General features: G+C 40.2%; 1 protein-coding gene across 2 annotated transcripts in view; it reads right to left on the reverse strand.

Moving 5' to 3' along the window:
- dlc1 (DLC1 Rho GTPase activating protein) overlaps positions 1-16,448 on the reverse strand; it is an 84,711-nt gene that overhangs the window by 42,882 nt on the left and 25,381 nt on the right. Inside the window, exon 1 of one of the 2 annotated variants that reach the window (XM_061059626.1) lies at positions 5,851-6,170. The exons of the other annotated variant lie outside the window; for it this stretch is intronic. Within the exon in view, the coding sequence (XP_060915609.1) occupies positions 5,851-5,980 (130 nt within the window). The 5' untranslated portion in view covers positions 5,981-6,170. Of the gene's footprint in view, positions 1-5,850; positions 6,171-16,448 lie in introns of those variants that run through there. 2 annotated transcript variants of the gene reach the window in all.

Below are 16,448 nucleotides of genomic sequence, written 5' to 3' on the forward strand. Positions count from 1 at the left end.
TGTACAAAGAGTCCCACAGTATAAGAGTCTGTGCATGCTTTTAGGTATGCACTCACACTCACACACTGTTTTGAGGACTCTTTCAGTGGTTCAAGCGTGGCACGCTTCTCTCATGGGACTCACATGGGTTTGAATAAAATCACAGGCACAAACAAGAGATGACAGGAAACACTGTTCTTGACCTACTTTTTCACATCCTCATGACTGCGATGGGATGAAGGCACAGAAGAAGACAGTTGAGAGGTTCGTATGCCTTGATAAAATAATCAGGAGGTACTATTTATAGTCGCACAAATTGAACAGCTTGACCTAAATGTGAAGGCATACTGAAACGTGATGTGCGAACCGGGGAATTGTTGCCAGGAAGAAACATCAAAAGCTGTTCTACAGAATGAGCGGTTAAACAACGCCACTGGAAAGACCACATGACAAGTCATCGTAAACAGATCTGTTGTGGGGAAATGAGAGACACCAAGAAAAGATTTGAACAATTACTGGAGGGTTGTGGTCTGAAGTGCTCCCTTTGACATCACAATGTAGATACAAAACGGCTGTTTTTAATTAGCAGATATGTTGTGTGAGAACCTACAAGATCTATCAAAGCTTGAAACAAATGTAAGAAGAAACCAAAAACACTTTGATTGTCGCTAAGACCGCAAATGCATATGCGTCAAACCAAAAACCAGCTGAAGACAATGTGTTAAAGCTGTGGTCAACACAACAGCAAGGCACAAATGTGTGTTCAAAGATAGTTATGTCTCTTATTATGTAGTTTGATCCCAGCAGTTAAAAGGTTTCTAATCTTGTTGATATGCAGAAGAAAAACACATTTTAAATTTGTGTTTGGCATGTTTCCAAAATAAACCCCTGATGAAACTTTAATTGCTCGGTCCACTCTTGAGCCCGAAAGTATCTCATTGAAGCTAATTTGTTACATGGCTGCCTGTCGCGTTTCCATTCAAAGAGACTTCTGCTGATGTCACAGCAGTGTGCCCTTTCTGACTTCCTCTTTAGGCATCCTTGAGGCGTGAAATGGCCCTGCAGGGACCCTGTAGAGTCCTGTAGGGCCACAATAGAACTCAGGACATCTGTGTGGTTTAACAGTAAGCAGGGCTTGAGCAGACCGGAACATGTCCATGGACCTCCCACTGGCCCACTCTTAAGCCCCGTACAAAAGCCTGGTTTGCCTCTTAACAATAACACATTCATGCACAAGAGGGTTCACGAAGACCAAAATCCTCAAACAGTAGAACTTCAAGGTGACAAATATATTTCCATTAATCAATCCACTGGCCTTTTATTTTATTTGACTGGATCAGTAGATGAATTAAAGAGGGCTCTACACAAGGCTTTGTTGGGATGGTGATATTTTCCAGTGGGTTACATTCAAACGGCCTACTTTAATCCCTCAAACATTTACTGGAGAGTTATGGTCTTAATTGCTCACTTTGACATCACAATGTGGAAAGTGTCGAAATAATGTGTGAGAGCTTATAAGATCTATCAAAGCTTGAAACACATGTTGGAAGAAACCAAAAACACTTTGATTGCGAATAGACAATTAGTGGATGATGTTTTCAGTTGGTTATTCAGTGGGCTGATGGTTTTGTCCAGTAGATGCCAAACTTCAATCAATCAAGCAGTACATTACTATTTATATAGCGCCCAATCACAACTTAAGTTATCTCATTATACTTTAGTCAGGGGGAGGGTTGGGATGTCATGGCAGGTAAAGAATGCTTTTTAAAGGAGGGACTGCTTCAAGTTTGTGTTAAAGTCCAGACTAACAAATAAACAGCCAAACTATCAAAAGATGAATTTCTAGATAAACCTGTGATCGGATTAAAAGCTGACGTCAGCAGGAGTTGTACTTATCATTGTCATGGTTGCTGTGTTAATTCTTTATGGAAGCGAAGCGACTGAAAATACAGTATCTGAATTCATGTGAATGTTGGTTGAAATATGACATGATTGCAGCAGCTGAATGCATGTTCACACCCATTTTACATTCCTGAAATTAAACCAGAGCATAACAGCGTAACAGAGTGAAGCACAAATCCAAAAGCTGGGAACATTTCTTAGTGACATTGGTTTATTGACCAACCTGTGATGATTATGCAATATTATTAGCCTTGTAGTGTCATGACAGGCACAATGAGTAGGTAATACTCTAAAGTGGTGTAAGAAATATCCACCATCTGTCAATCCATGATTATATTATGACACCATCCTACTGGAAAGGCACGCCATTAGAAATGTGACCCAACACATCGTAGTGCTGTTCCTGTAATCAACACAAATCTCTTGCTTTCTACAGATTATCCTCCAACTGGGTTCAAGTCCGACCTGTGGCTCCAATCCCACTTCATTCCCCACTCTCTCATCCCCATTTCCTACTCTATCAACTGTCTTGTCTATTAAAGGTAAATCAAAAATAAATAAATAATAATAATCAATTCACTTCAAACATATATGCACCTACAAGTTCCTCTAACCTCAAGGTTTAGGGGATAAGAGAATGAAGTGAAACGGAAGTGCACTGTACTATTTTGTCTCAATTTTGTTCACTCAACAAACAGAAATGTTTTCAGTTGAATCTCTGTTCAGTCTTGGTAGTTTAGACTTATGGCAGAGATAATACATGTATTTAATTGACCCAAAACTAGAAAATTATGGGATAGGCAACTCTTTATCTTCGTCCTAAAATCGACAACTCTAGTCAAAGGGTTTATTTCAAACCTGTTTGTCAGTAAACTTGATAAATTTAACTGAGATTTAGTGGACGGACTAAAGGAAATATTTTGCAGGCAGGTCTGATGACAGACTGTGTCATTGCCCTCTTTCTTTCTTGCTATCAGCCCTGATTTTAGATGCCCTTTGACCTCTTTAAACCATTTCAGGGGCAGAAAGCATGCCACTCATTCCAAACTTTGTTTTCTTCAGGCTCATATAAAAACCAACGTGTGATTTATTGAATTTAGTGGTAATACCATAGAACGAGTCAAGTCTAAAGGCTAGAAAGAGAGATACTTTTTTTTGTAGGGTAATCTGAATTCCTCTAAATCATTATTCATATGCTGATGAATAGGCTGGAAGTCCAAACTGTACCTGAATGCGGTCTCAAACATACAGTATCTGTTTCTGTTTTGTTGGAATTTCATATCTATAGCCTAAAGGAAGTGTTAAGAAAAAAACATGCTTAAAGCCTTGGCCCCTTAAAGTTTTCATTCATACACCTTAAACACCAAAAGGAGCTTTGAACTGGGCGTTGATTTAAGGGCCTACAAGGACAAAAGCCTGACACAGCAGGGATCTTTTTGATTATGTCTCCCATTGCCAAAGTGCACAAAGATTGTGTTTGACAGCTGGTTTTTGTCAGTGGATACACTCAGTGTTCTCGGGGGACATGCTTTCCCCTTCAGCTGTAAACATGCTTAAAAATGCGATGTGATCATAGGCATGACAAGGGTGGGAAATGTCAACAAGGTGATTGGGTTTCAGGATGCGTGATGCTGCACAGAACTGACACGCAGTCCGTGAGAGCATGCCCTTAGTAATATTAGTGAATGCACTCGAGTCATAGAGGGTCAGATACAGCAATAATATTATCTCCATATGTTATAATCAATAAATATCAAGTCCTGGTTTATCTTTCCGTGGTAGTTATGCACCAGAAAAGTCAGTCTGGAATATCTGAGGGCCAGATAATGATTGACCATATTCACATGACTGCCATTTTTCTCTGACAATTGAAAAGGCTGTTCAAATGTTGAACTGCTGTGTTCCATGTTATAGGTCATGAATATGTAACATACCTACCAATCATAATCATTTTACTGATTGAACTATAAGACCGTTGTTGGTAAAAATATAAAGGTACATCAGACAATATTTGAAGTTATAACAATATTTGACACACCATTAGCTACCAACAGAGAACAGCTTAGATTAGCATTCAGCCATTTCCTAGCTAGTATCAGCTACGTAACTTCTGCTTCCCTCGGTCATGACTTTAAGGTCGGTTTTAACAGCTCAATGTGTTTAATATTGTCCTTCATCCAATGAAATATTGCCAAGAAAACATGAAAACAATGTAAAGGAATCGTGTCCTGGCATGAGCAGCAGCTCTAGACCTGAAATTGTACACTTGGAAAGACGAGTCAGAATAGCTTTTCCTCCGCCATTGTTGTTGACAAAACCGATGTCAGAAGTTCCGCCCCTTCCTGATATTGATTGGCTGGTGAGGGAGAAGTGACATTGATGAACGCAAAATTGTTCAAAAGCATGAACAGCTTTCAACTGAGAGCTCTGTAAGCGTAGCGACAAAAAGAAACGCTGACTCTAAGGTTGTCTTTTTGCTCTGGACGCTCAGTGCTGAAAACGCTGAACTACATTGACTTTGCATTGAAAATGGGCGCAGCACAAATAGTGCCATCTGTAGAAACAAGCTCTTTAGCTTTTAAACACAAACGTGACATCAGAAGAAGATGTCTGCCATGGGAATTATTTGTAATGTAGGAATCTCAAATCGTGTAAAAAATGCAAGTTATAATCATAATCACAGGTTAAAGAATATGGAATCAGGCCAATTTGATTTGGATTCACACTCCAAGGAAACATCTATATTAAAAGCTTTTTAAGATTTATTTGCCTCTCCTTAAACAAAGTAATGCGCTTCTGCACTGTAAGGTCAAAAACACAAATGCGTAAATTCACTCAGTCATAATGGTTCAATCACACATGCGTTTCCTGTCAGAGCTAGCACAATCTGCATACATCTTGAAGACTAGTGAAGAGCAAATGAAAGGAAGGGGAATTAGTGCCATGTCAAAGCTGTAATTAGATCCTGTCATAATTCCTTGACCCACTTTTTCCAACTCTTTCATCTGGGACAGTGAGCTATTTGGCAACAGCCTGAAACATCCTGGACACTGTTTGTAGGTTGATATTTATCACCTGGTGCTCTCTACTTCAATAGAGAGGTGAGGCCACAGGGCACTGACCTCTGGGTTCAGTGGGAAAATGTGGTAACCTCCTTTGAAAAGCAGCACACCAGCACCTGCACTGACTTGGGATATGTCGAGATTTTCAAACATGATGCGCCCCAAACATCGTGTCAATGGCGCACCTCTTTTGAAAGCACTTTGAAGGGGCCAGTAGATGATATCAGCCATCTGCAGCTAACATTTACACGAGCCGCCACGTTCAATCCATTCTCTTTGCAGCTGCTCTTACATGATGGAGGACAGTCTGTATTATTTAAAAGCAAGCTAGCCAGGGCGTTGGATTCTAACGCACTCAGTCCAAGGAGTGTGCAAAACCAGCTCATTAGTTATACATGCGGGCCAAACCCGATTTTTCAAGCAACTTTGGGTGGCAGCTTAGAGGGGAAAACGCTACACATAGTGTCACTCAGATTTCTGTCCAGAGAAATTAATCAATATACATTAACATCCACCAAAACAAGTAAAGACACAATTGTAAATATAACACTACCCATGCAAAAACCAGATCAAAAACCATGCTACAAACATGAAGTAGTCAGTGCCTGTTTTTCTCTAGTTTTTCTGCAGCATCATCACACATCCATTAAATGCTGCCTATTCATCAGTTTGTCAGACACATGGCAGAAGCTTGCAGAGAATCCTTTATTCTCTCTGAGAAAAGGAATACGCAGTTTCGGATCATGTCGTATATCTTGTTAAAAAATCTAAAATTTCAGTCTAGAGGCAAAAGAAATTATTCCAAAACAACATACACCACACACAGGCATACAAACAGGTACCCTAACTGTACACACACACACACACACACAACTATAGTGTATCAGTCTTAACCTTCGTCACTCACCTGCTAGGTGACTCTCCCGTGCTGTCTTGCTTAGTATGTCTCGTGCTTTGGTGGTGGAGGTCCTGATGTGGTCACTGAACGACCTCTGCAGCAGCAGCAGCCTCATAGAGCGAGACATGCTGACAAGCATCCACCGACAAGAATCTACTCCTACGTCCTCTCCACACCTGTTCCTGATCTGATAGATTGTCGTGCGTCTTCAGTCCCACTCCTTTCCACTGCTTCTACAGTTACGCATACACGATATCTCTGTGACTAGTTTCCCTTTTCTATCCTCTGTACTTGATTTATTTCATCCTACTTCTCTATCCCACTCTGTTCCTGCCTGGACCGCACACTCCCATCTGCTGCAACGAGCATCAGTGCAGTAACTGCTGGGACACATCCAGCCAGTGCTGCAATGCTCTCATATTCTATTCTGCCAGTGTGTGTGTGTGTGTGTGTGTGTGTGTGTGTGTGTGTGTATGTACTGTATGTGTGTGCTTGTGTCTCTGTGTGCACTTATGTGCAGAAGTGTGAGTAAGTGCTTTATAACACGAGCTCCTGCACTCTCTGTGAATTTCTGAGTGGTTAAGAATCAGTTGCCATCTCTCTCTTGCTATTATTTTTCATCTTCCATCTTTTTTTGCCTCTCTTCTCTGTCACTTTCCTCCACTCTTCCACTCTGTTTACCCACTGCCTCACCCTGTCTAGACACAGAGAGCATCACACGCCAGTTATATAACCCAATGCCAAAGCAACCTATCCACCTGTCCTTGTCAACACAGCACAAGACATTGCAGAAGTGAAACCAATCGATAGGAAGTGAGATGATGAAGTCACCCGGGACAGATTGAAGAGAACGACATTATTCCTAGTGAAAGTACTTAAGGACTCATGCAGTATGTGCCACCCAAAAGGACATTGAGATGACGAGAGTGAAAAGACGATTGCAGGCGTTAACTGCTCCCACTACCGTCCTCCTGCGCCACAGAAAGCCTGCAGTTGTTCCCCACAGCCAATAATAACTTTTCATCAGCCATTCAGCCATGAGAAACGCTCCAACACATTACATCACTTTAGTGTGAATGCATTATGCTAGGTACACACATTCAAATGCCCCCACACAAGCACAAGTAAATACCATTAACTATTGAGGAATAGGAATGTTCTGTTAAATGTGTAAAAAAAAACAAAAAAAAACGGACACAGCTGAGATAGACACAAGTCAAAAGAATCCATTACTTGAACTGCTGCTTAAAAAAACAAACTCTAATTAACATTTTATTCATCATGAACTCTTAAGAGGTCTGTGAAGAAACTTAGTCATCAGCGACAGGGAATACGTTTAAGCAGATCGGTCGTATTCAAAGTGCAAAACTAATGGAGTGTGTTCTTTATCTTCTTCTTTTGGAGCCCCTGGGAACTCAGAAATACAATCGGCATCTAACTCATAAATGAAGGTTCATATACATAATTGAAGACATCTATAAAGTATTTAAATCAGGCTCTCTAATATAACTGTACAAGTCATCAATTAGATTCATCATTTTGCATTGCAGAAGCATAATAGCGAACATTGCATGCTAACTGCTAGCTATGGTATGATTAGCATAGCATTTTTAACTCACCATTCAGTGACCAATTTAAATGAATCTTTTCCAGTGGCAGGGCTAACTGAGATGGCTAAAACATACTTTTTAGGGCTTACTGTCACAGGCGCCATTGTTATACAGTATGCAAAGCCAGATCAATGTCAATGAAAATGTGATTTTCCACACCCATACAGTTTGGAAATGGTCCATACCAGTAAATGAGGCAAGGGTTTTCTACTTGTAATTCAGGTTTATTTTAACTCAATTTTTTGGCTTAATATATTTTAACTTTGATATCATAGATGTGTCCACTATTTCTATTTTTTGAAAGTCCAAACAACAGACAGTAAGAAACATGAATACTTGATGTTGAGCAATACATATTCTTAATGGTGCTACTTTCTGCAAGCTTGAATTATCAATGTTTTCATGTCAGCAAAGGGTCTAATTACTGTGTGTAATGTGAAAAGGAAGCCTGAGGTGATAAACCAAACAGATAACTACACTCTAGTTCTCCTCAGCTATACACTTTTTGTTTTTTAAATAATCCTTAAGCACATGGTTTTGGTGTGACGGCCGACTTCTTTACTGTTTTGATTCAGTGTTGTTGCGCTAAGATAAGTCATCACTCATATAACCAATGTATGCCACCTTCTCAACACCAACCTGCTCAAATTCAGATTCAGTGTCTACCGAGCAAACAAAGTAAATCATTTTGAAGCTATAAGAAGGTTTACATTTTTCTTAGGAGAGTTGTCACACCCAATCAGAGCAAAACGAAAAAATGAACATTATACTTAAGTTTCACTGGTTGTAAAATAAATGTAAGCATTGGTGTAAACTTGTAACTGCTGGCTAACCATGTCACAGTTTTAAACTCTAGAATAGTACAATACAGTATGATTGTAACCCTTTTTACACAATTAATACTTATATAGATTTGTTTTAACTGCAAGTTAGTCTTTACCTGAGTGTGCTATTTGTATGTTCCTGTAGCCGGGTGCAGTAAGTGCTGTCCAGAGCGCCTCCATTACATTTCACACTTAAGAAAGTCAGTCAGTCATGCCGATTGCTCCAGCATGTGGAGGTAGTGTACATCTGCTTATTGCAGCCTGCTGATAGCATTGTGCTCATCGCGCCCAATTGACTTTATGGTCTCCCGTGGTTTACTGATAAGGCTGGATTCCCGCGTTTTTGCTTTTTTTCTTCACGCCCCTTTAGTCTGCGCTTCTGCAATTGTGAAATGCCCTCTTAAACGGCGTCGTAAACAAGGATTTGGACGGGCTCCAGGAAAACAAACACCCTATAAAAGTTTCACGTTTTTACTATCCTCCCTCTCACACCTGCTAAGCTCTCGTGACATCTGAATCAAATTACGGTTTTCAGGCATGCTTGTGATCTGTACCATTAGACACACAACTGCAGACCATCTAGGTCAGTACTCTTATCACAAATACATGTCAGTGTACTCTCCGTCTCTGGTATACCTGTGATAAGGGGGCAAGACGAAGACTGTAACCTGGATATGATGGAAAATATCCCGAAGGGTGGAGGGGATGGTGTAAACTGGGTGAAACAATGGAGTACTCATTCTTCAGGAAAGAAAGTCTTGCCAAATGCCTGTTCTGTAAAACAGATTTGCAGCGTGCCAGAGGTGTGCACCTTCATCTACGTCGGGAGAGAGTCACCTGCCAACACACTGACCTAGAAATGGAGACAGGAGGAGGTGTTTCTGGGAGGACTTCAAACAGTGAATGTAAACAGTTTGTGAGAGTCAATCATCAAATAGTCTGCGTAAAACAATGCACTATGCTATTCCTCATAGCATGGCCAAAAATGTGTCAGTATGTTAAAGCATGTATGTCGGGGTGTGCCCAACTGTAATTGTGTGTGAGTCCCTTTGATGTGACCATCTGCTCTGGGTCTAACTCTAATATCAAACATTCATTCCCTCACCATGTATGTCTGCCCTACTTTTATAAAACTCCATTTGGACAATCTGATAACTTGGCAATGTGTGTGAGTGTGTGTGTGTGTGTGTGTGTGAGTACACCGGTTCATTCAAGGCCTGTAACTAATCTTTACAGAAAGATATCAGAAAACCAGACACCTTAAGATAACAAAACACGTAATATACACCCATATAGAGTTTATACAGACTGTCTGCATCGCAGCCTCCTGCATGTTCTAGACGATCTCTCACCTGACACCCAGACGAGGGAAATAAAGCAGCCAGAGAGAGACAGAGCCTGCTGAGCAAGGCCTGATTCATTAGCCTGGGGACAACATGGGCATCTCACCCCAGCCACACTGGGAGATTTACAATCCTCTGGTTTAGGATGAAGGTTCTTGCAGGATCATTTCAGATGAAGCACGATTTCATGTCACTAATAAACCCGTTACATGATAATCACATCGAGAGGGACCATTCCACTATTTTTCTTGGACAACACTATGTTTCATTCCAAAGCTCTCCAGCCAAACATCCCAAGTTCTTCTATATAGGACGACTCTACAGAATACTTGTTAGGATTCTACAGTTAGGGAACCCCCACAACATAATTTACTTATTATACTTCCTGTGCCAACATTCACTTCTGCAGCTATGAATAACTTTGTCCCTCACAGGCAGAGACAGAAAACAATGTGTGGAGGTCTGGGTGAGGAATGTACATGTAGCTTATAGCGGTTGTGCAGTTTAAGTTTATTTTTAACCAGAACCCTCCCTAACATTAACATAATGATGATTCTACCAAACCATGAGCTAAAACATGTATTACGCCTGTTATTATTTCCCTCAGCTTATCTTTTTTTTTAGTTTACAACCAACTCTCTCATGATGGTAAAATGAGTGTGCTTTCACATTTTTAACTGTTTACTTGTTTGATTGATTATGTGATAAGGGCACCAATGTTTTCTGTGGACAGTGGACAGTCAGTTGTATCGTCCCCTTTCGTCTTTATTTTTCTTTTGTATGAAAATGATTTAGTATAAGTTAGAAGTATAAAATGTTTGGTACGTAATTGAACAAACGCATCACATGTGAAAACCCAATCAGCTTCTGAGCTGCATTTTCCTTCAAAGTTATCGTTATGCTTTCTTTGTCTTCCTGATCCAGATCGAAACCATTCTACATTTCTGCACTTACAAAGTAGAAAAAGAGAATTTGTAAAAATGTGGCATTACAAAATGGTTCGTAAAAAAGAAGAATTTATTGGATTGCTGCATTGAAGTAGTAGGACTCCGACAGCTATTAAAATGATCTCAAAGGAAAATGAGAATATTCCTCTGTGTTTGTTTCTACTGAACTTCTGTCTAATCCATATTCCACTGAAGCTGAATTCATATAACATATAACACTTTATAGAAAAAACCATATAGAAAAAGCACAATGGCCTATTTTCTTAAAAAAAAAAAAAAAAAAAAAAAAAGGAATGCCAGATATTTTCATGCACAAAAGGTGACGCAACACGTACCAGTCTACTAAAAACTGGAGCTAAAATAGGAAAAATGACTGTACCTCTGTAAAATGTTCTTTCTTTAGAATAGGGGAGACTTCTGTTGATGTAACTCTGGGAGTTTAGCAAGCTGACTTCCTGTTGTAAATTCCCCTTCATGCCATGGTTTCCTGCTCAGAGTACTTCCAGCACAGATGGAGTTCCATAGACAAAGTCTTAAGACTATCACAAAACCTTTCTGATTACAGTAAAATGACGACATTATGATAAGATGAGAAATAAGTTTATTCAAAGGATTCAAAATAAAGTCTGTAGAAAGCCCTCAACAAAACAATGCATACAACATTTACCTTTCACAAACATTGCCTTATTCCATTTGAAATATGAGTTATGTCAATTATTAGAAATGTAGAATTAGTTGCCTTAAAGGGGAAGAGATCGCACCTTTGAATGTACACACAGTTGAGTAAGAAGTGTGAAATATAAATGGAATGAACTCCAGCATGTTACAGTACGATACCAGACTCCACCCAGGAAACCGAGAAGAGAGTGTGTCAAATGGGAGGGGTGAGGAGGGGCTGCTTGTTGGGGGGAGGTCGAGGTCCGTGTAGACTGACGGGGGAGGCCAAGAATGTGACCTTGCACACACACACATTCACACAGCAGCTCCTGTACTGGGTATGAAAGGGGGGGGGGAGCAGACAAAGTGGGATCAGGCAGACTCAATAAAAGAGCCGGAACACGAAGCAGAAACAGAGCCATCAGTCATTAGCTTTTTTTTTTTTTTTTTTTTTTTTTTAAACTTAGCTCCAGGTTACATTTGTCAAAGCACCTTCTCAGATGTGAGAGATGTCCTGAATGGGGGATTTGTCTGCAGGGTGTAAACACTGTAACGCTGGTCATAAATAACAAGAGCACATCATTCAATGTAAATGCTAATTATTGTTATCCTGATGTTCTCTGACATAAGTGGAATTGAGCATGGAAATTGGCCTGTTTTGAGGATTGGACATGTGCTCTGTTCGAACCTTAAAACTGGATCACAAGATCTGAGCATGATCGGGGATTCTCAGTCACCATCTGTTCTAAAAGGACTTTGTTTGTTGTTTACCAGACGAATAAAGTCACATAGCAGAAAAACATTAAAAAAAAGTTTGAGGAGGACGTTATTCAAGAAATGATGTGTGTTCCTTAACGTAAAAGTTAGATGAGAATATTTAAATGATCGTCCTACTAAATGTGGTTTTAGTGTCAGCAGACAATCAGCTGCAGGCCAGGGGAAAAGCTAGCCTGGTTACACTATAACAGCTTTTACATTTCTGTTTTGCATTTTTAAGTCAAACTAAGAAGTGCAGGTGGGCAAATACTGTCTTATACACTGCTTTTTACTTTTATCTATATCTCTACTTAAACTTCTCCTACTGCCCTAAAGGATTATAGATGTATAACTTGGTAATAAACGGTATTCTAAACAATAATAAATCGTTACTTAACGGTTAAGTGGAAGACGGTTTACAGTGTGTCATTTTTATTTCAAGGGGCTTCAAATTTGTAACAACATCAGGAGATTTTATAGTGCTGAGGAATAGTATGACGTCATGACAAACATTGTGTTTGTTGTCAAACAATCATGGCCGTTAAAAATCTGTGTGTGTGTGTGTGTGTGTGTGTGTGTGTGTGTGTGTGTGTGTGTGTGTGTGTGTGTGTGTGTGTGTTTACGCATTTTGCATCTTGCATGTCTAAATGTAAGCAACCCCAAAAAGGAACCATTAAAGAGTAAAGGGTTAATCTTAATATATCATTGATTTAAAACTGTGATTGTAAATTCATTAAAAAAAATTATTTGGTTATATATTGTTTCTGTTTTTTGAAAGGCAAGAAATGATCAATCAGATGACGCTATAATAACTTACAATGCATCTTTCAAACCAGAGTTACAAGGTGCCGCACAGGCTGAAACTAATATATAAAGAATACATAAAACTGTCAAATGCAACAACAAAGAAGACTGTTCAGATGTGTCATACAATGATGAGAAATACTGGGATCCCCCACAGGACAACACACAGGTCAGGCGTAACTATTATGTAACAGAGCAGTAAAAACAAAGCTGCCTTTAAAATTAGCCCCAAATACCAGAAACATGGATTTGTCACTGGCGTTCCGAGAAAGGAGGAACTTGAGTATAAGGGAAACAAGAGATAACAGAGAGAAGGAAACCGACAGGAGCGCCAGACAGACAGAAATGATGAGACAAGTCATTCACAGGAACTACCAAGTCCCTGAAGTCCAGGTGCCCCTCCCCTTCCACGACTCCACTGAGGGTGCTAAAACGTTTCCTCTTTCCTCAGTTTTTTTTCCCTTCCTCCACCTACAGCCGAGGTTGCCGACTGCGAGGCTGTAAATCCAGGTAAAAGGTCAGGCTTGAACCCTGTTATTGGTTGAATGCCCATCATTGTGTACTGTTTATATATTCCCACTGGTTTATATTTAGGCCAGGAAGGTACAGCATGTTGCCTCTAACTTCAGCTACAATCAGGGAGAAAATAGACCATTCTTAGACACAGGAATCTCTGTGGCGTTGTGGGGTGTGTAGTACTGCGTTGACAAGCTCTGACACTGATTGGGGAACCAAATAGGAAGTGAACATGTTACACATTTAGCTGTCAACATTCAGAAGCAGGAAGGATGAGGTGTTCATGTCAATCACTGCATGTAGCTTGTGCAAAAGCAGAGTTGTGTGCAGCTGGATGAGTTCAACAATCTGTAACTGGATTTGAAGTAAACAAAAACAAGCTGTTTTCACAAATGCACTCCTAAAAATTTGAGCCCGACCGATCAATGGACTGGCTGATAATATCGACCAGTATTAGCATATCACATGGACTATCGGAATCAGCTAATTTTATCTCCGATAAGGGCAGATATAACTGATTTATTCAATTTAGGTGTATTATGTATTTATTTAACTTAACTGTTCATTTTTAAATTAGTGTTTCAGTTCACTGTTGTGACTCTGGCTAATAAAAGATTTTGTTGGATGGAAGATAGATCTAATAAAGATGTCGATTCATGGATTGGTATCAGAACTTTTTTCTCTCCCTTATACTGGCCCCAAAAATCCCATATCGGTCGGGCCCTACTTAATATGTTCAGAACATTTCTGGACAGTCTGCCCCTGAAATCTTACTGAGTTGCTTATTCACACATGTCCGTCAGAGCCGCAACTTTTCACTGTTGTGGCTGAGAGAGCAGAAGTCTCAGGAGTTAGGACATGACAAAAGACAGAACATTTCAGGAAATCAGATTCCAGCACTACTGTGCTTTTTTTTTGCCGTATGTCAATGCTATCTGTTTTGACATAAAATGTCTTGTCATGAAGCATTGTAGTTAGGTGGACATCTCAAGACATGTAAAGGTGAAGAAAATACTCTACATGCACCTGATCTGTTCAGTCTCCCCTTCAGTTCATAAGACATGCTTAGGGCAGCTGTCATTAGAACTTTGATTTCGATGTAAATTATATTTTAAAGTCAGAAACAGTAATGACCTGTAGCATCCAGTTGACATAGACTTAACAAGAAGACGAGTATCTTGGTTACAAGGTTGACAGTCGAACACTTCACAGTGGCTTCTTTCATCACATTCACTCAGTCTAAAAGCTCCTTTTACTAAACACTCAACCACTCCAACAATCAACCACACTCTCCTTCACCTTCTCAATCAGGAGGGTAAGGAAGAACCAATGGGTTTATTGTGACAACTCAGCCAATGCTAAATGATTTGAAATGTTTGGATGCCATTTCAAGCATAAAGCCTATACTGTATTTAATTCAACAGAGTTGTGAGCATTTATAATTGCATCGCAGTTATTGAATTCTTCATCTGTTGCTTAATGACGGTTATTTTACCTTTTTTTATCACTCATGCAACCTAAACAGGCCAGTGTTTTTCACAAGAGGTGTGAGGTCATAGGTCATAATCAACCTTAATTTGAAGATAAGAATAAGGAGTCTTATCTTTTCTGTAAAACAGAGTTTGCAGCAGAGAAAAATCAACCTATATTCCACAGAGGTGTATTGATAAACCTCATTGCTTATACTTGTCAAAATCAAAGTTATAGTCAAATGTTCTATTTCTTTGTTTTGAGACATTAAGATTCCTTTAGTTCACGGTTATGTCTTATTGATTTCTCAGAACAAATCTGTCAACTCAATACCAATGGCCATGATAGATATTGAGGAGAACATCAGTATATACCATCAAATTCTACAAAAGGCCAATGCCCTTCTTTATTAAGAAGAAATGTTTCATGAATTTCATTTCAGTGAAGGAGCTTGTAGAATGCATTTTTCCCCTTAACATATAAAATGTGATGCATTATGCTTTAAAATAATGGTACTAAGCTGGCATGGGACATTAAATAATACGCTTTTGGGCTTCCTTTACATCCCGTTTGGTGCCTATTGACTTTGATTTTAAAAAGATAACTCACGTATGCCTTTCATCACATCCCATGCATCATTTCCCGCACCATGCCCAGCAACAGATAAGGCCGGTCATGCAAATATGATGAGTGACTGCTCTTATCATCTGCTGATGGCAGGTAGTTTGGTGTGAGCCTTTCCAGTGCAGTGGCCCATTGCAGGCCCACATAAAGCTCATGCTTGAGGAGGGACAGGAGTTCCTTAAAGAACACTTCTAAACAACAGGTTTCCAGTCATGACACTACGCCACTCAGTAAGGTACACTCAGCACTGAGGGGAGGTCATCAACAGTCTTTAAAGAGTGAGCGCTGTGCTTCTGTTGTCACAGAGATGGTCAAATTAACCATGAATGAGCCGTCTTTCACAACAGGAGCCTTTAGGGCATGGGATGTGATGTAACACTGTCACAAATGTGTCATTCCCAGGGGCTTCAGTAGTGAAGATATAGAGGGGGGCTTTGAAGTGTCACAGGGAACACTGGGCTTTGTTCTCCATCAAGTCCCCCAAAACTCTGCCAACCCCAATCATATCCCCTCCCCCTATTGCAGAGTCCTGTGTTCCATCACACAGGCCCAGATATGGAGGTTACATAACTTGCTCACAGGAAGTCGCACTGATTCAATTAAGAAAAATGACCCAGAGTGTGTGACTCCTTTGAAGTTTGCGTTGGGTTCCTTTGCAAGTATTACCCTCCTTGTAAAAAAAAATGTTTGTGGTGTGCCAAAAGGTTGTGCTCACATGGGCCAACACAAATATCTGGACATCTTTTTTTTTTTTCCACATTTCCCATGAAACGTTTCAGCAAGTGGCAGTAATTAGAGGGAGAGACAGAGCAAGAGCGGAGCGAGGACTCCCAGCGGGTTTGGACACAGCAGGGGGCAATATGAAAGCCTCGTCCCTGCGTCCAACCACCTCTCTGGTATTGTTTACTGGCGGGCTGACGACACAGGGGGGTGTTTAATGAACACTGCTCCCCTGCCGGCTGTCTGAAAGTGGGTCTGTCGTTCGGTGTTTTCCTGATGACCCCGTGCATTAACCAGCAGACTGCTGACAAAGAGGTCGGAGCCAGAGTGAAGGGG

This window comes from Labrus mixtus, chromosome 2, assembly GCF_963584025.1.
Source record: "Labrus mixtus chromosome 2, fLabMix1.1, whole genome shotgun sequence".
NCBI lineage: Eukaryota > Metazoa > Chordata > Actinopteri > Labriformes > Labridae > Labrus > Labrus mixtus.